Here is a 24,839-nt window from a genome sequence, read left to right on the forward strand (position 1 = left end):
ACTGACTTCATGGCTCTTTCAAAACATAAGTTGTCTATTAAATTGAGAGAGAGAAAACAAACCAACCAAACCCACACAGGTTATGTTAGGAATTCAAAAAGATTTGGGGTAACTAGCTCAGGATACATAAGAAATTCACAATGACCAAAAAAAAAAAAAAAAAAGTTCAAAAATGTTGAAATAAGTAAACATGCATTTGACATCCCTCTTCAATTAAGTCACCACACTGGCACGCAGTGGAATGCTAACCAGCAATCTCCTTAGAAATAACAAAAACTGAAAGAACAGGTGACAGATGTTAGCTTTACAGTCTGTTCAAAATGGTAACGAGGTGTACCAGGTATGCACCTGATATCTGCTGTATAAGCTCTGTATCTACATCTTTATATGCCAAAGAAACTGAATCATAAACCTTAATAAATGCTCACGAGAACATTTAATAGTAATAACGGGCTCGTTAAATGTATTAAAATGTATTGTCCAGGAATGAAAAAGTATCTCTAACACGAGACCGGGCTCCACAAATCTAAACCCAAACTGTCGTGATTAGTCAAAATAACCATTTTCCAAAATGAGCCACTCGGACCCACACAACGAATAAAGTAATCTCACAAGTATGAAGCTTGGGACAACTCAAGTGATCTCAAATGTTAGAACATTACAACGTGAGCGCTTAAACCAGGCTGGTTAGTCGCTTCTACTTAGAGCTTTAAATTTACAGAACCTTCTTCGCAAGCGACCTTTGAAAGACTTCAAGGCCAAGTATAGTATTTCATGATAACTGCAAATAAAAGCACTCAGATCCTGAAAGCCCGCGATCCCTATCTACCTCACAAGACACTGGACTCGTGAAACACCCCAGGAACAGCCACCCTTTACTCTGTACAGGACCCCGGGGCTTAGGGGATGGTTCCACAAACCCCCACCGGGACCACCGTTAGGGAAGGACAGGAGGGGAGGAGAAGCGACTCAGGCTCCCAAACACACCGTCGTTCACCCCACACTCAGGAAGGCGCACCTTTCGCCCCTGACAGGATGCAGTGACAGATCTGTCACCTGTGAGGGAAGGGGGCGCGAAGACATCCTCGGAGATGAGTGCCAACAGGCAGCAGTCCGCCGCTCCGCCGGCCCCAACGCCCCGCGCCCGCCGCTCATTCCCGGGCTCGGGAAAACTTTCGGCCCGCGCCCCCCTCAGGGTCGCCCCCACCTTCAGGGACCCCGGGCTCCCGCCCCGCCCGCGAGGCCCCGCCCCGGGCCCGCCCCCCACGCCCACTGCCCGGCCCCGCGCCCCCGGCCCGTGCGGGCACCCGCGTGCCCTCAGGGCGCGCCCCCGCGCCGGGCCCGGCCGCCAGAGGGCGGGGTCGCTCACCCGTCCGCAGCTCGTGCTTGACAGTGAGGAGCTGCTCTCCCCCGGCGCCGCCGTCCCCGCTGGTCCCCGCGGCGCCGCCGCCGCTGCCGCCCTCCTCCATCTTCTCCCTTTTCCGATCCCGCGGGGTCCTACGCGGGAACCCGGGAGACAACGGACGCCCGGCCCCTCACGGCTCGCGCTGCAGCTCCGGGAGCCGGGATGCGGCGGCTCCAGAACTCGGACGCAGCGACGAGTCTCTTTCCCGCTCTGGCCGCACGGCTCGCTCCTCCGCCTCCTCCCCCTTCGGCGGGCACCGCTAGTACCGCGCAACCAAACCGCCCCCTGCACCGCCGCCTCCTCCTCCTGGCCGCTCCGCCCACAGTCAGCAAGGTAGAGAAGCCATTCTAGCCGCCATCGCTTATTGGGCACAGGGCGCGCGCATCTGTGAACGCCGGCTCCCATTGGGCAATCCTCTCTGATGCTTCGGGGGCCGCCCCGCCCAGCTCCTCGAATTGTTGTTGCTTGGCGGGGAGGCAGGAGAGGGAGAAACGCGACCACTCTGATTGGTGAGACCTGAGGTCCTGCCCCGCCCATTTCCGCTGTTGCGCACGCGCAGTCAGGATCTTCCCTTCCCTCACCTCCCCAGAACTGTCACACCCCTTATTCCCCAGCTTCGATCTGTTAGTAAACAGTGTCTAGTAGTCAGGAGGCGCTTGGAGTCTGTGATTGGCTATTGCTGAAAGAGGCGGGGAGGTCTGATTGGAACATTTGGTCCGCCAATCACAATGGACAGAGGAGGGGCCTAGAGGGAAGAGCTTCTCACACGTGTTTGCGAATACACCTGAGGGGTCCAGCAGCGATCCACGGACGTGTGACCAGCTGAAAGACAGCGTGTCTTAAAAAAGATGTTACTTGCCTTAGTGTGCCCTGTACAAGTTAAGTGGAATTTGTGCGTAAATGCAGGTAGTTATTAGACATTGCAAAAATTCACAATCCCAGCTCTCTCGGTGAGGACGTTTGCAAAGGATAGACATTCCCATTTTGTACAAGATACTCCCAAGTCATCAAAAGGATACAGAGATTAATAAAACAGAATACAATACCTTCCCCTAAGCAGCTTTCAATAGAGCGTGAGAAACAATCCGTATATACACAGGAAATATAAAGCAGAGTGAAACAAAACAGTGGTACAAACTGTTAGAGAATTGCACAGATGGCAATAATTATTCTCAGTAGGGGAGCAGGGAAAGCTCTTAGGGCAAGAAGGAATTTGAGATAACCAAATTAAAGGATGGGTTAGATAGAAATACCAGCAGCAGACATTTCATGCAGAAATGAGCTGTGACGTTCAGCCTGAAAGCAGAGAAGGCAAGGGTGGGTTAAGTGATTGATAAGACTGGGTGAAAGTATGACCTAAGAGAAACAGCTAAAAAAGGTAAGGTGCTTAAAGACAATGGAGAACCTTGACTACCATCCTAAGCAGTGCGGATTTCGTACTGCACTGTAGTCCAGGCTGGGAAGTCTCAAAGAGTAGTTATAATACCAAAGCTGTTCTCTTGGAAGTTAGCTTCAGTTACAGTGAGAAGGATGGACTGGAGAAAAAGAAAAATAACAGGGCAAGAATACTGTGGCAAAGATAGAACCGTTAACCTAAAAAAATAAAATAAAATATCCATTTATTTTACCAGCAAAATGGGTTTATTTAGGAATATCAGAGAATTGCAACTTGAGAGGTGCAAGCTATGGAAAAATCATAGACAAGTCCAATAAACAAAGGAGAGGAGTTTTTTAGTGGAAAAGGAGGAAGTTGGCAGGGGTTGTTTTGAAGGAAAGTCCATTGGAGAAAAGCAAGAGTTCAGGGTAATGATGGGTTCTCATTGGCTGAGTTGTAGAGACAGTCAATTTCTTATCAGAGATACAATGTACATCTTTTCCTAGCGGATCCTGTAATTGACCATTATTTCCTCTTGACTATTCACTTATTGGAGTCTGTAATTGCCAATTTCTTCCTGTATTTGCTGTGGAGTGGTAGGCTCCCCTTTAGTGAGGTGTCCCTTTTTTGATTTTCACAGAATTTATGGGGCCTAATTTCTGGCAGTGGACCTGAGAATAGGAAAAGGGGAGGATTAAAGATGGCCTCTTGGATGTAACTCACATAGAAGTGACTTTTTAAACTCAGCATGGATTAGATCTGAGGTTAGCAAACCTTTTCTGTAAAGGGCCAAGTGGTCTCTTTCACAACTACTCAACTTTGCTATTGCAGTGTGAAAGAAGCCATAGACAATAAGTCAACTAATGGGTATGGCCATGTTCCAATAAAGCTGTATTTAAGGACGCTGCAATTAAATTTCACATAATTTTCATGTGACACAATATACTCTTCTTTTAATTCTTTTCAACAATTTAAAATGTAAAAACCATTCTTAGCTCTTGGGCTGTAAAAAGCAGTCAGTAAACTAGATTTGGCCTGCAGGCCATAGTTTGCAGACTCCTGGATTAGACTGTCAGGGAAGAGAAAGCGGAGAAGCTTTGACAGCCCATTCAGGTTGCCTCAGCAACCTGGGCTTACCTGCCTGGAACATTTATCCCACTAAACCATGACTGCCTACTTACTTGCCTTTCTCCTCCACAAGTAGTGTGCTAGCTGGAGCCAGGGAATGACTGTGTGTAATTGTTCATTTGTTCACTCAACAACTTTTATGCCAATTATATAGCAAGTAGTGTGATAGATGCTGGAAACAGTGGAAGCAAAACAGATGTAATCCTTCTTGCTCTCATAGAGCCTACAGTTTAGAAAAGGAAATAAATATTAAATAATCACATAACAAAAGGCAAAATTTCCATTGTGATCATGCTATAATGGAAAATTATAGGCTGTTACAATAAAATGTATCAACCTAATTTAGGCTGGAGGAGCTCGAAGGCCTTAGTAAGGAAGTATTATTTTAGCTGATTCTTTAAAGATGAGTAGGTTTTAACCAGGATGTGGCAGAAACTGGCCTGGTGCTCACCAATCTCATTTCCTCTTCCTGGACACACAGGAAAACTACTTTTTTTCCCCTTTGTAGTTAGACTCAGGTCATGTGACTGTGATCTGGCCAACGGGGTGTGGGCAAACATGATATGTGCCATTTCCAGGCCTGGCCAGAGACACCCTACATAATCACCTACACTTTCTTCTCTTTCCACAGCAACTACAAAGGCTAACTTTCGAATATGGGGTGCCACAATTTATAAGAACCCTGAACCCTTGAGTCTCCACTTGAAGAAGAGCCTCCCTGACCTACATACAAAGTGATGTGAGCAATAAATAAATCTTAGGCGTAAGCTACCAAGATCTTGGGGTTGTTTGCTACCAAAGCAAAATCTAGTCTACCCTGACTATTTCACAAGTGAATTGTTGGCGGGATGGGGGGAAATTTTAGGAAGATACAGATGCCAAGTCCTGAGGCAGGTGAAGAGTCTATGTATGTTAGGGATTGAGAGAAAGCTGGTGGGGCCCGAACACAGTGAGCAAGAGATTAGTTAATAGAGGGAGACGGAGACCCAATCATGAAGTATGTGGTAAGCCTTATTAATATTTTTGTAGTTTTTCCTGTGTGAAGTCCAAAGCAATGGAAGGAATATAAACAGGAGAACGATATAATGGAATATTATTTCCAAAAGGTCACTGTGGTTAGTGTTTGTAGCCTGGGCTGAAGGAAGCAAAAGGGGATACAGAAAGACCAGTTGGGAAGTTATCACTATCATATAGGCAGAAGATGACAGTGGGTGCAGGAGATATAGTAAGAAATGGAATGTTCCTGGATATGTATTTTGGATTTCATAAAGGATTGGACTTGTTGGGTGAGGGGAATGGGGTACCTGAAATGACACCAAAGTTTTTAACATGAGCAACTAGGTGGATGGGAGGGGATGATGGTATCATTTAATGAGAGGGGTGAGTTAAAGGAAGAACACATACCAGAGTGAAGATCAAAAGTTTTATTTTGAGACATCCCAGTCCGATATTAGGTAGCTATGTGGATATATGAGCCTGGAGCTCTGCAGAGAGTTCTAGGATAGAGATATAAATTTGGGAATCACGGGCAGATAGATGGGATTTGAGGTCAGAGGTACGAATAAGATCACCTGGGGCAAAAATGTGCAGAAGGAAGAAAAGATGAGCCCAGGACTGATGTCTAAGGAATTTCAACATTGAGATGTTGGAATGAGAAGGTAGAGCTGGAGGTGTAGAAGGAAAACCCATAGTTTCTTGGAAGCCAAAGTGTTTTGAGAAGGAGGGAATGGTCAGCTGAGTCACATGCCCTAAGAGGTCATATAAGATGAGGTCTGGAAAGATCCCATGAATTTGTCAACTTGGCTGCCATTGGTGACAATATCCAGAGTGGTTTTGGTAGAGCAAATGGGAGGTGAAGGGGTAGAAACAGCATGTGTGGACATATTTTTCAAGGAGTTTGACCCTGAAGGAAAATAGAGAAGAGAAAGCCCTAGCTGGAGGGACCCAAGGAGGTTTTCTTGTTTTGTTTTTTACTTTTTATTTTCAAAAAATTCTTACATTGCAAAAGAGTTGCAAAAACAGTGCAGAGTTTCCACATACCCTTCACTCAGCTTCCTCTAATGTTAATATGTTACATACCATAGTTCCATCATTAACACTGAGAAATTAACATTGGTACAACATTACTAAATTACAGACTCTACAGATTTCGCCACTTTTTCCATAAAAATGATTTAATTTTTTTTAATGGTTAAAAAAGAAGAGTATACCGTGACACATAAAAATTATGTGAAATATAAATTTCAATGTCCATAAATAAAGTTTTATTGGAACACAACCATGTCCTTTCTCTGTGCCAGTATCCAATTCAGGATCCTACATTATATGTAGTTGTCCTGGCTCCTTAGTTTCCTCCAGTCTGCAGCAGTTTCTTAGTTTTCCCTTGACTTTAACGAGCTCAACTCTTTTGAAAAGCACTGGTCAAGTATTTTGAAGAATGCCCTTCAACTTGGGTTTGTCTGATGTTTTATTATGATTCAATTGAAGTTATGCATCTTTTGGCAAGAGTAACACAGACGTGATGTGCTCTTTGTCAATTCTCCATATCAGAGGTACAAGAAGTTTATATTCTTATTACTTTTGGTGTTAACCTTGAACACTTGGTTAAGGTGGCACTTGCCAGATCTCTCTACTCTAACGGTGTTATTTTTTCTATTGTAATTAATAAGTATTGGGAGAATGTGTGAGGTACTTGTAGACTATGCAAATACCTGGTTTCTCCTTAAACTTCCGCCCACTAATTTTAGCATCCATTGGTGGGTCTTGCCTATTGCAGTTATGCCTGTGATAGTCTAATGGGAATTTTCTATTTGACTGTCTTTTAAGATAAGAAATACTGGAACATGTTTGAATGGTCATGAGATAGGTGGATGGGGCAGAGGTAGGAGAACCAATGAAGAGAATCTCTGAAAAAGTGAGTGGGGCTGGGAACCTGAGCTCACTGAGAGGTTTGCCTTTGAGTAGGAGGTCCTTCATTGTGAAACCTAGTCCTTCATTGTGGCTGGACAGAGGGAGGAGGGACTGGAAGCAGGCATGGATTAGCTTGTGGGCTTGGGGATCTCTTGGGCATCCATCTCAGTATCCCCGGCACCTAGAATGGGGCTTGAACCTTGGGATGTTTTTTAAAGGTCCCCAAGGGATTGTGAGGTAGAACCAGTTTTGTAATGTACAACCATTAGAGTAGAGGAAGATAAATAAGGACATGCTGGAATTTTGAAACAACAACAACTTCTCATAGGCGATAATGATGCTAGGTATGGTAGAAAGGAAAATTATAAATCAGTGGCTGAAAACACCAAAAAAAATGTGTGGGAGGGGCTTAATTAACGAGACAGTGATATGAGAAGATGGCTTAAAATCCACGGAGGAAGTTGTTGAAGGCATGTGAGACAATGGTTGATGGGCTGGATGTAGCTGCTGGAATTAAGCAAAATATCCCTGTTCCTTCTGGCCTTGAGAGATGAGCAAGTAGCCAGGGCAAGTCTGTCTGGGAAAGGGAAGGTGTCATGGTTCTGCTAAGGCCCAGAAGAGTAATAGAGAAAAAGCTTGAAAATATGTTTGTTCCCCTTAGAAACTGCCTTTCACAAGGCTTGCTGGCTCCTGGTGCCAGAACGAGGGCACCCAAAGGTGTGCACACCACCCCTTTATCTTGCGGGCCTGTGTCTATGGCACCATGCTGTGGCTTCACTTATCCTTAGCATGAGTGGAAGGGTGGAAGCAAAGTGGAGGGAGACCTCATTTGGTGTGAGCCATTAGGGCTCAATGATCTCATTTTTCCTGCAGTGTGAGAGGGAAGCTCCTCACCTTTGGATTTATAAGACTTAGAGAACACCAGAGGCTTACCACATCTTGACCCCCTCTAACTGACTCTATCAAAACACTCAGGTAAACGCTCAGAGAAGAAAGAACTTCTTTTGAAAAGTCAAAAGTGACGTTGTCAACATCTTTCACCTGGTCAGAACCTCCTCTGTGTGATATAGATGCAGCAAATTTAAGTGAGTCACTGCAGGATACAGAGACCAACAGTTAGGGGGTGTAAGGTTCATACTCTCTGAAGACACCTATCCACTGCTAAAGCTGACATATAGCCACTGTTCTCAAAAAAGATGTTGGGAAGGCACACACACCTTGAGTCCACAAAACGGGAAGGAAGTTCTGTAAGGGGACGGAAGCATTAAGGCAATTTCACACTCTCCCTTCTGGTATCCCAGATAAGTACCTACAAGCTTAGAAATCCTTGAGTGTGGCAGATGTGGAGTGCTGGGCTGAGTTGGAGTATCTGGTCTGAGCTCTGGCAGCGTGGAACTGTGCCAACTGGTGCACAGTGGGAGAGAGGCATGCACATCACATACAGATCCAGTGAAAGATAGTAAAGATATTTCTACCTCCGACCTCCCCAGACCCCCCACACACACACCAAATCTGCTGGAAGCAACGAAAAACAAAACAAAGCAAAAACACAGAAAAAGCCCCGTTTTTAATGAAACAAGGAAACTCTCAAAACCTCAAACCACAAACCATGAAGTTTGCCTGCCAAATACTGTAAAATCTGCACTGAAATTGTTAAAATGCTGAGAGCCAATATACACTGTCTCCAGCCTTGAGCAGGAAACACCTTTTCTTAGATGTTAGTGTCACAGTACCAAGGAACCAAATCATTGATCCTTGAATGAGAGTGGGGTTTCTCAAAGGCAAGGGGGCCTTGTATTACTTGGGGAACAGGAAATAAGTTTAGGTGGTGCACGGACAGTCATTTGACTATATCGAATAACATAATGAAAAAGCTATTTTGAGTTCTCTTCCACTTGTGATTACATCAGGAAGAAAGTCTTGGCTTGGGGCCAATGGTGTTCAACTTATTTCTAATTTGTAATGATGTCTCTTTCTAACCAGGAATATGTAGCCCTCAGACTCAGCTTCCAGCAGACAACTGTGTCTAGGTAGAACATACTATCATTGTTCTGTTTCAGCATTTGCCTTAATAGTTACTTCCTATTTATCACAAATGATACTGGCTTTTCATTTCTGATAGTGATATGCCTCCTTTTTAAATAAGTAATAATTGGGAATTGATTCAAAGAAGAACATTGATTATAATAGAGGTGATATTCAGATGAAGCAAAAATTGTAGAAGTGGCGTCCAAATAACTGAAATTTAGACTTGAGTAACAAGATCCAAGGACCTCACAGGAGAAATAGTGTTCTTGCAAAGGACCAGGATGATAGCAGGGAGGGCCAATGCCAAGGAGAAGTCAGGTGGATGCTCATTTTTTTCTGTGACCTGGCCTCTATGCCAAGGGAGTCTCCCGGAGATGAGAGAGTAAGGGATGGAGAGGTGACTGCTAGATTATAATCCAGAGAGCTTTATCCCAAAAGAGGCTTGCTGGAGACCTCAGTACCCCCTCAGTGCCCAAACCTGAGAATCTAAGAGACATTCTCTCATAGAGAAGAAATTGACAGATTTGGAAACACACCAAAGAAAGCTGCCAAGTGCCTCAACATTCTTCTTCCACCCCTCCCATGTTATTCTTTAATAAAGAATGCCCTATCTCACTGGAAAAAATTACAAAATAATATTATAAAAATTACAGGAAAAAATCTCAAAGAGGACGTTCAGGGGTACAAATAAAGAATTATATAGCAATAAAAGACAATGAAACCAAGTGGCAAAGCTCAAGAAAGGAAAGAGAGGAAAGCAACTTTAGAACCAGCCAAAAACTGGGGGGCCTGGGGGGCCTAGTCGGTTAAGCATCTGACTTTGACTCAGGTCATGATCTCACGTTTCATGAGTTCGATCCCCACATCAGGCTCTGTGCTGATGGTGCGGGGCCTGCTTGGGATTTTTTCTCTCCCTCTCTGTCTGTCCCTCCCCTGCTTGCTCTCTCTCTCAAAATAAATAAATAAACATTAAAAAATATATTAAAAACAGAATCAGCCAAAAATAGAATGGACACCAGTAAAAACATAATGGAACAATATGGAAAACAACATTAAAAATTATAAAATGTGATAGTTATGGAAAAAAAGCAATGGAGATCCAGTATATGAGTAATTGGCATGCCTGAAGAAATGCCCAGAACAAACAGAACAACAGAAAGAACTTAATTGGAATGAAGATTGAGTCAGCAGGTAGAAAGCACACACTGTCAAGGTAAAATTTGTTCAGAGTCATCAATAATAAAATATAGCAGATAAAAATAAGCAAAAGCCACACCTAATATTAAATGACAATAAAGCAAGGTCTACAAACGTTAGGAGCATGATGGTATGATTCATAAATTTTATATTCTGCCAAGTTGTCCATTAAGCATAAAGGCTATTCCCAGTCTTTCTCGAACATAAGACTCAGGGTTTCCACATTCTTGAAAAAAGTCTTTTATACTGAAATCCAGTCAGCTTTTGGATGAACCCAAGTAAATCAAGAGAAGAATTAAGGATTTTTTAAGAATACTGAAGATCAGTTTTGAACATTTTAAACACAGAATTAAGACGAAACAGCCATGGAATTTATTGTTGAAGAACAAAATGTAAACGCTATAGAAGTAATTACATACCTAACAAAAATGAGGGGAAAGTCGCAGCAGAAGGACTGGAAGGATGTACATGTACTCATGTTTAATGGCAAGGAAATAATCACTCTAAGAAAATGCATGGACTGCAGCTTTTTTAGGCAAGCAGGATTCTAACTTCTTGATGATTTTTATATTCAGTTTTTCTTATCTTTAAAGGGGATATTGTAAGAATTCTTGTGGTATCGGAACATTTCAAGTTCAACAGCTTTTATTTTACTTCCATTTCTTTTTCTGTTAGATTAATTTTTTAATATTTTTTTAATGTTTATTCATTTTTGAGAGAGAGAGAGTGCATGAGCGGCAGATGTGGGCAGAGAGAGAGGGAGAATCTGAAGCAGGCTCCAGGCTCTGAGCTGTCAGCACAGAGCCCAATGCGGGGCTTGAACCCACAAACCAGGAGATCATGACCTGAGCTGAAGGTGGATGCTTAACCGACTGAGCCAGCCAGGTGCCCCTAGATTAATTTTAATCATTTTACTTAAAAGTAATCTGCAGGGGTGCCTGGCTGGCTCAGTCGGTGGAGCATGCAACTCTTGATCTCAGGGTTGTGGGTTTGAGCCCTGCATTGGGTGTAGAGATTACTTCAAAATAAAATATTAAAAAAAAAAAAAAGTAACTTGCAAAGTAAAATCCCGCTGTTGTCTATCAATCTGGCTGCTCTGGTTCTATGCACAAGGACCTGTTGAGATGATTATTCCAAATATCATTTCTGGTGAGATTTAGGGTGCATTTTTTTGAAACTTCCTCTTTGAACTGTTCTATGTTATTTTTTATCATAAAACACATCAAATATAAAAATAACAGCTATTTTCTGGGGAGTGTGGTAGAACAATAAAATGGCCCTGTGGTCTTTGTCCTTGGGTGTTGCTCCTGGGATTATGTCATGTTAGACAGCAAAAGGATTTTACCGATGTCATTAAAGTTACTAATTAGTTGACTTTAAGATTAGGATGATCTGTGTGAGTCCAACCTAATCTTATGAGCACTTGAAAAGTTGAGAATTTTCTCCAGCTGGTAGCAGAAGTCACAGAGATTTGAAGCATGCAAAGACTTCCATGCAAGAGAGATATCCCAATGTTGGCTTTAAAATAGAGGGCACCATACGGAAAGGCCCTGAGAGCAGCCACAAGGAGCTATAGCAACCCTCTGCCAAAAACCAACGGGAAAACCAGACCCTCAGCCCTACTCCTGCAAGGACCTAAATTCTGCCCTAAGTGAATAGGAAGGAGATTCTTTCCCAGAGCCCCCAGCTGGGAACCCCACCTGGCCTGCACCTCAGTTTCAAGTTTATGAGACCTTAAGCAGGTAACCTGTTTGATCTGGCAAGTTCTGACCTACAGAACTGTGAAATACTAAATGGATGTTGTGTTAAGCTGTTCAAGTTTGCAGTCAGTTGCCACCCAGGAATACAAACTAACAAAACTAAAGAAGGTAGTAGACATTTTTTGCTCCGTGCCAGACTTACAGAATCACAATCATCATCATCAACCTCATCATCAACCTCACCATCCTGCCCATGCCATCCTCACCCTGTTGCACATCCTCGTTACTTTATCTGCAGAGCTCAGAACGTTTCCTGAAGCCCCCACAGACGCTGTGAGAAAATGGGGACTGTTTTATGTGACAGCTGGAAGACTCTAGTTTGGGATGGGATGTCCATGGAGACTTTGAGTCAGATTATGCCTTTTGTACTAGTTGACTTTTTAAACCAACCAACCAACCAACCAACCAACCAACCAACCAATCAACCAAACAAACAAGCAAAGGTTTTAAATGAATAAGTAGACAAGATGGGGCCAGAGAACTAGAGACGAAGGAGAGAGGGAGGCAATGGGTGGGGAGTGGGTAGGAAAGCAACATGGTGGGGGGCTGAGGAGACAAACATAGTGAAAATATCTCTGCCCCACCTCATCTTTTTCTTGGTCCTCAGAAATAATCATTTTTATCTCTTTCTGATATTTCCTCTGGTGTCATCTCTATACCTTTAAGTAATTTGCTCTTATCACTATTGATTGTTTTATGCCTCCTGTATTTTCGTCCTTACATGATAAATGAGGATTGAACACATTGTCACCCACACCCACTCTCCTCTTTATATAGTTACATAACTTTGTTTTTCTATAGGTTTTCTGTGTTACATTAATATACCTTTATTTCTTATTCCATCAACTAAGGGTAGTTATCTCCTGACTGCTCAGAAAAAAGGATGAAGGTAACAGCATCTCTACACTTCTCTTTCATGTCTACCTCCAAATCTCTGCCATATACAATTTGAAGGATAAGAATATTTGCATTCTCTTCTTGGTAACTAATTCCCCACAGACTTATCATAAAACATGAATAGCATTTAAACAGCATTTACAGGGGCGCCTGGGTGGCACAGTCGGTTAAGCGTCCGACTTCAGCCAGGTCACGATCTTGCGGTCCATGAGTTCGAGCCCCGTGTCGGGCTCTGGGCTGATGGCCCAGAGCCTGGAGCCTGTTTCCGATTCTATGTCTCCCTCTCTCTCTGCCCTTCCCCCGTTCATGCTCTGTCTCTCTCTGTCCCAAAAATAAATAAACGTTGAAAAAAAAAATTAAAAAAAAAAATAAACAGCATTTACATTGTTGTGACTCTATAAATACTGTTTTCTGAAGAGGCAAAATGTTTATGAAGATTGTTCTTCTTTTTGTGGTACAACGTTTTTTCCTCTTGGGTTTTCTATTTGTCTTTCTTTTATCTTGTTGCATTTTTCTTTATTACTGCTCTTTTTTCTGCCAGCTTCTTCAACCAATCAGGTATTCTGTTGAGTTTTTAAGCCCCCACCCCCCCTCCCTGAGGCCCACCATCCTCATGCAGTGCTCACATGATGGGATTTCCCTTAATGGCTTTTCTGGGTCAATTCTAGATTTTCCAAGATAATATCTTCTTACTTCTTAGATTATGTTTTTGTTTTGCTGTAGCATATTTTCAAGTATCCTCCGAAGAAATGGTGTGTGAGAGGTTAATTTTCTGAGTCCTGTTTGTCCCAGAAGATCTTTATTCTGCACCCACAGTAGGCTGATAGTTTGAGTACAACATCGTAGATTGAAGAACATTTTCCTGCAGAATACTGAAGGCGTTACACTATTGCCTTCTAGTCTCCAGGGTTGCCCATGAGAAATCTGTTTTATTTTCATTCCTTTATAGATGACCTTTTTTTTATACTGGAAGTTTTCCAACTGTTCCCTTTAACTTTGATGTTTAAAATCAGATTATGTGACTAAGTGGATTTTTGTTTCAAACTCTGTGTTTACCACTCAGTGGGCCCTTTCTGTCTAAAGATGTGTGGCATTCAGTGCTGGAAAATTCCCCTGTCGTATTTCTTTGGTACTGTCCTCCTCCTTGGTTGTGTTTGCTCTCTTTCTCTCAATCTACTATCAATTGGATATTGGACATCCTGTATTTATTTTCCTTTCCTTTTCCTTACCTTTTTCTTTTTTAAATCTCTGTCTTTTGGTTCTACTTTCAGAGAGTACCATAATTTAACTCTCACACTTTCTATTGATTCTTTTATAACTGTAACAGGCATATTTTTCATTTGTAAGAACTCATCTTGTTTTTTCTTTGTCATAGCATTCTGTTCTTTTGTGGACAAAATAGCTTCATGAGTCTTTCTGAATATATTAACCAGAGGTTTTTTGTTCAGTTTGCTTTGATTTGGGTTCTCTTCTTAAAATAATTGATTGTTTCCTCCGAGCTTCTTGTGTTTTCCTATTTACTTTCATTCCCCCCCCCCCGTTTTATTGAGAAATAATTGATGTACATCACTGTATACATCACTGTATAAGTTTAAGGCATACAGTGTGACAGTTTGATTTACATATACGTGAAATGATTGCCACAGCAGGTTCAGCTAACATCCAGTAGTTTCTCTCTTTCATTATGAAATCTTTTCCTGCAGTGTCTGGAGATTCTTCATTGTCCATTCTTAATTAAGAATGAAGCTCCATCAGGGTGCCTGGGTGGCTCAGTCGGTTAAGCATCTGACTCTTGATCTCAGCTCAGGTCATGATCTCACAGATTCCTGAGTTCAAGCCCCACATCAGGCCACACGCTGTGGGCCTGAGCTTGCTTGGAGTTCTCTCTCTCCCTCTCTCTCTCTGTCCCTCTCCACTTGCTCTCTCTCACTCAGAATAAATAAATAAATTAAAAAAAAAAAAAAAGAGTGAAGCTCCAAAAATCTGGTTAGTTCTGTGTGCCTGGGCTTGTAAAGGCTTCATGTAAATGCCCAGCAGTCCTACAATGTGCTGACTTTCTCCCTCCAGAGGTACTGAATTTTTTTTTTTAAGAGTGGAATCTGGGGCCCCCTAGGTGGCTCAGTCAGTTAAGTGTCCAACTGGATATCAGCTCAGGTCTTTATCTCAGGGTCATTAGTTCAAGCCCCATGTCAGGCTCTGTGCTGACAGCTCGGAGCCTGGAGCCTGCTTCAGATTCTGTGTCTCCCTCTCTCTCTGCCCCTCCCCCTCCCCCGCTCACACGTGCACTCTCGCTCACTCTCTCTCTCTGTCTCAAAAATAAAATAAACATTAAAAAAAAGAGTGGAATCTGATAGTACCTTTCCTGGGTGATAGAGACCTTGCTTTAGGGATGGGGGTGAGATAGGAAGGCCCAATTGTTCCATATTCAGACTTTCAATTAATTCTCTTGTCTCCAGCCCTGTGTCTCACATCCTCTGTGGCATTTGATGTTTTCACATCCTGGCCTTCTCTGAGATTCAGCTAGGAAGCTCAGCCTCCTGTTCCTCCATGTGTACCCCAAAGAGTGGTCCCCTGCCATTCCTTGGATTCTTGTATACCACTTGGGGAACCATCCTATCTAAACCATGACTTTTATTTCCCCCCCTGACATCACAAAGCTCATGAATGCTGGAGCTAGGGCTCAAACCCACTCTCTGATTCCAAAGCTGAGGTGCCTGCCACTAACCATAGCATTCTAGGAACTACATGCTTAAGGACTGATAAAGAAGGGTGAGAAATTTGGGCCTCTTTTTCAACAGATATCATAGATTTGTTCACTATTCAGTGCTTATATGCCTTAGGATCATATTCTTTCCTTCACAAATTTCAGACTTAAATATTTACATAGGCCAGAGAGGTAAAATGAAGCAGCCACTGGGCGTGGGGGGGTACGTGAGGGGGATGGTGGTGGCAATACACATACCTCATTGAAAGTGGCAGTCAGTCACTGGTCAGCTGCTGCCATGCAGGAATGCTGGCCAACCACAGCCCAGTCTTGTGATTTTTCAAGAAACATCAAAATCTAAATTATTATTATTTTTAAAGTTTATTTATTTATTTTGAGAGAGAGAGAGTGCACGTGAGTGGTGGAGGGCAGAGAGAGAGGGAGACAGAGAATCCCAAGCAGGCTCCATGCTGTCAGCACAGAGCCTGAGGCAGGGGTCCATCCCACAAATCACGAGATCATGACCTGAGCCAAAACCGAGAGTTGGACTCTTAACTGAGCCACCCAGGTGCTCCCAAAATCCAGATTATTAAGTAATATTAAGTAATGATTTTAAAGGTTGGCAAATAATTCAAGTTCAACTGTGACTGTAGGCCAGCTGCAGCAACTAGTTTGCTGCCTCTAGACATTGCCTGTGGGATAGAAAACCTGAAATGAGATTTGTAGAGGGAACAAAAGTAAAAGCCATCACAGGACCCCCCCCACCCCCCCACCCCTACCCCCTGCCTATCCCAGAAGCCTGTTTTAAACAAACCAGGCAGTGTGTCTTCTTTGAGCCAGACACTTTCTAGAGTGGATCTGGTGATCATTTCCTAATTCTTGTAACATTCACAACTCCACTGCCTCTCTTAGATCCTAAACCAGCTGGTCTCTCTCCTTTTCTTCTCTTAAGTCATTTGGGCTCAAAAAAATCTTCTTCCTTTTGGATGACAGAGCCAACAGCACATATGAAGGACTCATGAATACTATATTCAGGTATCAAAGGGCGGGGCGGGGGGGCGGGGACTAAGACCAGAACCCCCATGAGTGAACCCGTGCTTGAATAGCTGATCTGCTAGGTTTGCATACTTTGGTGACAGGGGCCATTTTTAGCCAGAGGCCTGCCTGGAAACTGGGAAATGGACCAGAAACCATTTAAATATCATTGAGCCTGAGCTTCTTGCCTCTAATAAACTGAGATAATAAAAATAGCTGTTTGTACTTGAGAGTATTGTTCCGAGAATCAAATGAGATAATGTGCAAAGTGGTGGTATTGTGATTGCAAACAAACTATCGCCTCTGTTGGAGAAATTAAGAATGCATTTGGATGGTACAACGTGGGGGCAGGAAACAAACCTCAGAAATATCCCAAGGTTACTCTGTGATGAAATTTCCAGTCATTTTGAGGTTGATGTCATCCTGTCTGATGAAATGGGCTGCGGTTTATTTTATTTAATTAAACTTATTTAAATAATCAGACACCTGAAATAACAAAATACATTAGAAAAGAAAGTGAGCCTCTCATCGGAAGTCCTTGGAATATGCTGACTCCTGTATCCAATGATGACCTACGAAGAGCATTTCTGGAACACATGCATCCTTCTTAAGTTTTTAAGAACTCCGTTTATGTGCTGGTCTCCTCCCAAAGAATCCCTTTTACGACTTGCAGTCTTTTGGGAAACTGACAGAGAATTGTGGTGTCATGGCCACACTCAGTTCTAAGACAACTCAGCTACCAGAAGAAGAGCAGGCACTTCTAACTTTCTTTTGGTTGGGAGATTATGGCCAAGACTCAAACAGTGTCTGCTTTGTCATTCAGTTTCATCATTATTGTGTACCTTTCATATTGAATGACACGAAGGTTCATGTACGATATGTTCACTGAAGCAATCTTTACAAAAGCAAACAATTTGAAAATGACATGTTTGCTTAACAGTAAGAGAATGGTTAAATAAAACATATTTTGATGATGAAGGATCAGGAAGCTATTAAAAATATATTTGCACACTGGTTCCTATGCGGGAATGGTTAACAACACAGATGTGGTTCTGTTGGACTGGACCAAGGCAGGCTGGGAACATCCACTTCTGCCCAGCACAGGCCAGCTGAGAGCAGACAGAATCATGACTTGAAATAACGCAGCACAGCTGTGCAGTGTGGACAAGCGTCTGCAGCCTACGGACAGGTGAGGTCTGCAGCTGTCAGAGGTGACGCTGTTCACACCAGGCAGACACATCTGGAGCGTTCAGGGGAAATGAACGCTACAGACGCTGTATACTCTGTGCACACTTGCATCTGGGAAATCCCCCAGAAGCCATTAGTGTATATTTTCTGAGAAGGCTGCATATGGGGACACTGCCCTCATTGGCCATGTCATCTGCAGTGAGAGGAGCCAGGTCACCAGGACAGGGAACAAAAGAACGAAGAAGAACTCAGCAGTGTGTATCAGCAGAAGCCGAGCTCCGTATGCTTATTCTAAGCTGTTATTTAATGCAAAAGCAAGTTGCAATTAAATCATTGCTTTTATTCTTGACCCTGGGACATGTGATAGTTGGGGGGATGTTACTTCAAGTCCAAGTGAATGAGTGGGATAAGCTCAACAGAGAACTGTTTTCAGAGGAGCCATTAAGCCTTCCAGAGTGAACATCCCAGGAGAAAAAGCAGCCCAGCCAGGCACTAGGAAATTTCTCTGATAAGAATGTCAGGGTCGTTGGAGAAGCAGGGCGGTTCTAAAGTTAGTCTCCAGGCGGGGCCTTTGAGGCTTCTCCTGGTTCGGGCTCTAGTGATCTTTTTGAATTCTGTAGCGTGGGGGCTGACATGGAAGGATTATATTACCAGAAACTCTTAAACATTGGGCCATAAGTAGATTGCTCTAGCACCCCTCTTAGTGGACTGTAGACAGGACAAGGCAACCGCCTCCCCAAGTCATCCCAGATGACTGAGCAAACCACTATGATATCACAGGTGGGGTCTGAACCCAGGGCACCAGCAGGGTCCATGGTGCCTGGCTGGACAATGGTGGTGCCCAGCAGGCATGGGCTTCTAGGAGTGCGACCCCTAGCAGTCATGAGGGAGGCTTCGACAGGGACCAAGAAGCCCTAAATGAGAAGGTGGGGATGAATACCAGGAAAACTGGTGACTCCCGTCTCTGCCCACAACATGTTGAGGCTTAGAAACCATGTTACATACAGATGGGGTAAGTGAGGCACAAAGAGGCCAAATCACTTGCTCAAAGGTGTAGAGCTGTAAAGTGACAATCCAGATTTGAACCCAGATCTTCTTGACTTCTGCTTGTTCTACTAGACCATGAGCACTTTCAGGAGAAATCAGAGAATGTCCGAGGAATACCAGTAATCCAGTTGGATGGAAAAAAAAAAATCATCAGAGGAACAGCAACAATCAAAGCTGGAAAGGTACTTGGGCCTGTATTGCGGAGAAGTTTGCACTAATTTGGGCAATAGTGGCACAGGGGATTGGCAAACTATGGCCTTCAGGCGGAATCTGCTGTCTATTTGGGGGCCACAAGTTAAGAGTGGTTTTTACAGATCTGATGATAGGGAATACCAACTTTGAGCCCCAATGTCATAGGTGAAATATTATCCTATGGGAAAGAATTCCATTCTTCTCATTAGTAGTCTGTTATGATAAAATATTCAATTATTATTATATTTTGACCTCAATAAAAATTTGTGAAAATTTGTTATATGATTCTCTATATAATTTTCTTGATTTTGCCTCTTGGCCTACAAAGCCTAAACTATTTACTATCTGGCCCTTGACAGAAAAATGTCACCCACCCCTGGCATAACCAATGATTGAAGAAAGTTATGGAATATAATTATTTTTGTTGTATACTCTCACCAAGAAAAAGTTTGGGCGTGCACATCCTTTACATGCATATTACTTAATATGTATAATATGCAATGGAATACTATGTGGCAATGAGAAAGAATGAAATATGGCCTTTCGTAGCAGCATGGATGAAACTGGAGAGCGTGATGCTAAGTGAAATAAGTCATACAGAGAAAGACAGATACCATATGTTTTCACTCTTATGTGGATCTTGAGAAACTTAACAGAAGACCATGGGGGAGGGGAAGGAAAAAAAAAAAGGTTAGAGAGGGAGGGAGCCAAAGCATAAGAGACTCTTAAAAACTGAGAACAAACTGAGGGTTGATGGGGGGGTGGGAGGGAGGGGAGAGTGGGTGATGGGTATTGAGGAGGGCACCTTTTGGGATGAGCACTGGGTGTTGTATGGAAACCAATTTGACAATAAATTTCATATTTAAAAAAATAATAAAATAAAAATTAAAAAATATGTATAATATGTAGTAATATACTACATTACTAATGTATACAAGCAGCATAGTCAGGGCTATGAATACAGTTAGAGCTATCCAGTCAAATTGCCTGAGTTCAAATCCCAGACCTACCACTTACTAGCTTTATGACATTGGACAAATTTCCTAGCCTTATGCTTCAGTTTCCTCCCCTGAAAAATGGGGATAAAAATAGTATCTATTTTATTGGATTGTTTTGAGAATCAAATTAGTGAATATATGTAACTTGCTTAGAACAGTCCCTGAAACACGGTATATAAGTGCTACATAAGGGTTATTAATAATGGTATAAACATTCTATCATCATTCGCGCATGACAAACCAGAATTTAAAACAATGGGATGATAACAAAAGTCCTAAACTTTTCTTCTGGGCATGCTCATGTGATCTGTCTCATCACCCCTGGGGTGTGCACAGAGCAGACCCCAGGTAACTTATCAGGGCACAGAGGCAGGTTGCAGAGGGACTAATCAGGAGGGGGGGAAGGGGCAAGGGCTTCAAGCCCACTAGGAGGGGGAGGGGAAACTTCACAGGGATGGCCATACTAGGGTTAAGTACCGAAAGACGTGTGGGCACGGGCAAGGGCTGGAGAAGGCATTCCAGGCAGACAGAGCAGAAGAACAAAAACAAAAAGGCACGGCGCAGCCCAGGAAGTTCTGGGGACAGCAAACGCCCAGCGTAGTGAGGCTACATGTGGGGAGGGCGTCATATGCCAAGCCCTGGGGCCATGGCAACCACGCAGAGCTGGGGAATCACTGATGGCAGAGTAAACAGAACAAAAATATATAAATTTCTTTTTAATAACCTCCTGCAATACAGACCCTGCCGATAGAGTCTTTGTGGGCCTTAAATAACTATTTTGGTGGGCCTTAAAATTGCATTGGTGGGCCTTAAAAATAAGGCCTTGGTGGGCCTTAAGTATTGGTGGGCCTTAAAAAACTATTTTGTTTTGATTATTTTTAAAGGCAATATCAATGTCCGTAAAAGTTACTTTGGATGGTATGCTAGTGAACAATTGAACTCAAAACTGAATTTAATAACCTTGACCTTACATTTACTTTCAAGGGACTTGGTCGTCGGCTTTTATACTGAAAACAGAAACTTGTGGTTTTAGAACCTAATTTTTCATGGTGAGGTTACAGTGGGGGAGAATGAAACGCTTTCCTCCCCCCACCCCCACCCCCTCCCCGCCCGCAGCGGGTCTCCTCCTTGGAGTCCTTTTCTTTCTCTGTCTTTTCACCCATCCATTCACTGACAGATATGTATGCGTTTCTGTGGACAAGCCTATGCCTCTTTTGGAAAACACTAGATTGACCTCAACAACTAGGATTAAAGTAGCAGTTGTTAGAAAAGAAGACAGAGAGTCTTGTACCAGGGAGGATGTGGCAGACGCCCAAATAAGCAAGGACTATGCCACACTGAAGTTTTGGGGCTTGGGACATTTTTGGGTTTTGGTTTCTGGTCTTTAAAGTAATACAGGCTCTCTGAGGAAAACCGGAGAGTACAGGGAAGTAATTAAGAGATGGGGGGAAGTAACCTGCTTTCCAATCATGTAGGGGCAACCTGTGTTATGTTTTAGAGTACTTTCTCTAATATTTTTCTAATATAGGTTTGTAATTTTTTTTTTAAGATTTTTTTTTAAGTGATCTCTACCCCCAAAGTAGGGCTGGAACTCACAACCCTGAGATCAAGAGTCACATGCTCCACTGACTGAGTCAGCCAGATGCCCTGGGGTTTTTTATTTTGAACATACCTGGAAATCATACTAAGCACAATAGTATACTCTGCCTTTTTAAAAAAAATTTTTTTTAACGTTTATTTATTTATTTTGAGAGAGAGAGAGAGAGAGAGAGAGAAAGAGAGAGAGACAGTGTATGTGTGAGTGGAGGAAGGGCAGAGAGAAAGGGAGACAGAATCCCAAACAGGCTCTACCTTGCCAGAGCAGAGCCCAATGCAGGGCTTGATCTCACAAATCCTGAGATCATGACCTGGCCGAAAACAAGAGTCTGACGCCGAACCAACAGAGCCACCCAGGCACCCCTACTCTGCTTTTTTTTTATCTTAACATTATATTATAAGCATTCCTTCGTGTCAGCAAAATCTCTTCGTAAACATGACTTCTAAGGCCTGTCCATACTTTGGACACATATTGATTTCCTAACAAATCACCTGCTAGTAAACTATAAGGTCTTTAGAATATTTTATAATTAGAAACAACCATGTGGTAAAGAGTCTTCTGCAAAAAAAAAGGGGGGGTTGCTTGTATTTCATATTACTACACTAGAATAACTTCAGAGAAGAGATTTGAATGTTTTTTATGACTTTTTAAAAATTCTTTTAATGTTTATTTTTGAGAGACAGAGAGAGAGAGAGCAAGTGGGGTAGAGGTAGAGAGAGAGGGAGACACGGAATCCAAGCAGACTCCAGGTCCTGAGCTATCAGCACAGAGCCCAATGTGGGGCTTGAACCCAGGAACCGTGAGAGCTGAAATCAGACGCTCAACCGAATGAGCCACCCGGGCGTCCCTGTTTCTACAACTTTTAAAATTTGTGGTAAAATATATAAAACATAATATTTACCATTTTAACCATTTGTAAGTGTGCTGTTCAGTGGCTTAAATCCATTCACCATGTTATAATAGCCATCACCACTATCTACCCCCGCCCAAAACATTTCATTAACCCCAACACAAACTCTGTACTCATCCTACAATAATCCCCTGTGATCCCCTCCTCCAGCCTGTGGTAACCTCTACTCCACTCTCTGCCTTTATGAATTTGTCTCTTCCAGGCACTTATCATACAAGTGGAATCATATGATATTCTTCCTTCTGTGACCGGCATATCTCACTTCGCATGATGTTTTCAAGGACCATCCAACAAATGTTCGTTTTGCTTTTATAGCTGAGTGGTGCTCCATTGCCACTATCACACATTTTGTTTATCCATTTATCCGTTGGTAAACATTTGTGTTGTTTACACCTTTTGACTGTTGTGAACAATGCTCTTATGCACATTGGCGTACAGATGTCTCAGTCCCTGCTTTCAACTCTTTTATATACCTAGAAGTATGTGATTCTATGTTTAACTTTTTGAGGAACCTCATGCCATTTTATAGAGACCCAACCTGGAAATAACAGATGAGGTTTGTATGTTATTTAGGCAAGCGTGACTAGCAGGAACTCCTATTAGTGCACACACCAAATCGTTGGTCCTCCATCAAAATTTGGTGAATGATTACACGTTTATAAATGTTTATAGAGAAGGTGTTGCCATTTTTAATGGTTTCCCCCATTTTATTCAACCAGTCCCAAACTCATACAAAAGGTCTTCAACTATAGGGGCGCCTGGGTGACTCAGTTAAGCATACGACTCTTGGTTTCAGCTTACGTTATGATCTCATGGCTTCATGGGTTTGAGTCCTGCATCGGGCCCTGTGCTGGTGGGGCGGAACCTGCTTGGGATTCTCTCCCTCCTCTCTCTCTACCCCTCTTCCACTCACACTGTCTCTCTCTCAAAATAAATAAATAAACTTAAAAAAAAAAAAAGGCCTTCAACTATAAGTGTGAAACCAGTGCCAAAAGAGGGGTCCTGGGGAAAATGCTTTAAACTTCAGGAAAATGATCAACAAATATAGGAGTACCTTACGTGTGCTTCGTGCAGTGTTCGTTCTCTCGAGAAATGCAAAGAAGCCCAGGGAAAAAATAGTTTATTTTTCACTCACCAAAATAGGTAAAGCCCTGCTCTGTGTTCTAGAAACGCCGTGTCAACTAACCCAAGGGACATGCCCAAGATGAAAACGGGAGGCCCATCCCACAGCAGCATGGTATTAACTTTTGAATGCCTAAATAGCAAGTAATAGGCATTCATAAACTAGCACAGTCCTTGAAGACCTCAGGTCTGGGCCTACAGAACCTTTCCAAAGGTTGGAGGATTTTAGCTGGTGTGTTAGTTTCCTCTCTGTTGTAATACATTGCCACATATTTTGTGGCTTGAAACGACACACATTTATTACAGTCCCAGAAGTCAGAAGTCTGGGTCTTATGGGCTAAAATCAAGATGTTGGCAAAGCTGTGTTCCTTCTGGAGGCTCTAAGGGTGAATCCGTTTCCTTGTCCTTCCCAGATTCTGAAAATCTGATTTTACATGCTCTTTCAGATTCCAGAATCTGCATTCCTTGGCCCATGAACCCTTCCTGTGTCTTCAAAGACTATCTATCCAACCTTTATTCCCATTGTTGAATCTCCTCTCTTCTCCCTGACCCTCCTGCCTCCTTCTTATAGGGACCCTGTGATTACATAGGACCTACCTCGAAAATCTTGGAAAATCTCCCCATCTCAAGATCCCTAGCTTAATCTCATCTTCAAAGTCCCCTGTATGTGAGGGAATGATGTTTTCACAGGTTACAGCAATCACTGTGGACATCTTTGGGGGCCATTATTCAACCTACCACAGCTGAGCAGCATCTGGAAAAGCAGAAATGAGGGAAATTGTGCTCAAAAGAACATGTGAAGGGTGTTTGTCAGTTGGACCACCAGCATGCAAAAACCCTTTCATATTTGGGAGGGATTCCAAGATAAAGTGTGAGACAGGCAACCCTCTTCCCGTGAAAGAGGTACACGACCGAGGTGTGGCCCATGTGATGTTCCCACCTACCATTCTGACCAAATCGGTTTGCTTTTACTCAGGCTCTTGGCCTTGATTTAGGGACCTTCTAACAAACAGCCACATGGAACTTGTTATTGTGGTCACTTCAGGGACACTGTTGAGAACCAAGCGCACCTCATCACACCCTTCACCAAGGGAAAGGTTTCTTAGGTCTCAGTGCCAGGGAGACCAGCAAATCTTGTGAGCATATGGCCTACATTTGACTTACTGAGGTTGTGACTCCTGTAATTCAACATTTCCCAGCCCTCAGTGTGGAACTCTGGTATTCTATAAGATTGAGGCCAGCTCCTAGAGGTTGGAGGGTGACAATTAACCACCCTTCCTGCCTTCAGTGTTGAAAACGAGTGTAAGGAGGACTTAAGGATCCCAGTGAAGCTCAGGCTCGGTGTA

The 24,839-nt window shown here is 43.0% G+C and overlaps 1 protein-coding gene and 1 long non-coding RNA gene across 2 annotated transcripts in view; one reads left to right on the plus strand and one right to left on the minus strand.

Annotated features, from left to right (window-relative positions):
• RPS6KA5 (ribosomal protein S6 kinase A5) overlaps positions 1-1,469 on the minus strand; it is a 177,932-nt gene extending 176,463 nt beyond the window's left edge. Inside the window, exon 1 of the mRNA XM_043556843.1 lies at positions 1,370-1,469. Coding sequence (XP_043412778.1) covers positions 1,370-1,469 — 100 coding nt within the window. The remainder of the gene's footprint in view (positions 1-1,369) is intronic.
• Positions 1,470-1,624: 155 nt separating this feature from the next.
• Positions 1,625-19,136, plus strand: LOC122469443. Its single transcript, XR_006293470.1, has 3 exons — positions 1,625-1,738; positions 4,540-4,647; positions 18,747-19,136. It is a non-coding gene; the product is annotated as an uncharacterized LOC122469443 (long non-coding RNA).
• Positions 19,137-24,839: the final 5,703 nt, after the last annotated feature.

Source organism: Prionailurus bengalensis, chromosome B3 (genome assembly GCF_016509475.1).
Source record: "Prionailurus bengalensis isolate Pbe53 chromosome B3, Fcat_Pben_1.1_paternal_pri, whole genome shotgun sequence".
Classification (NCBI taxonomy): domain Eukaryota; kingdom Metazoa; phylum Chordata; class Mammalia; order Carnivora; family Felidae; genus Prionailurus; species Prionailurus bengalensis.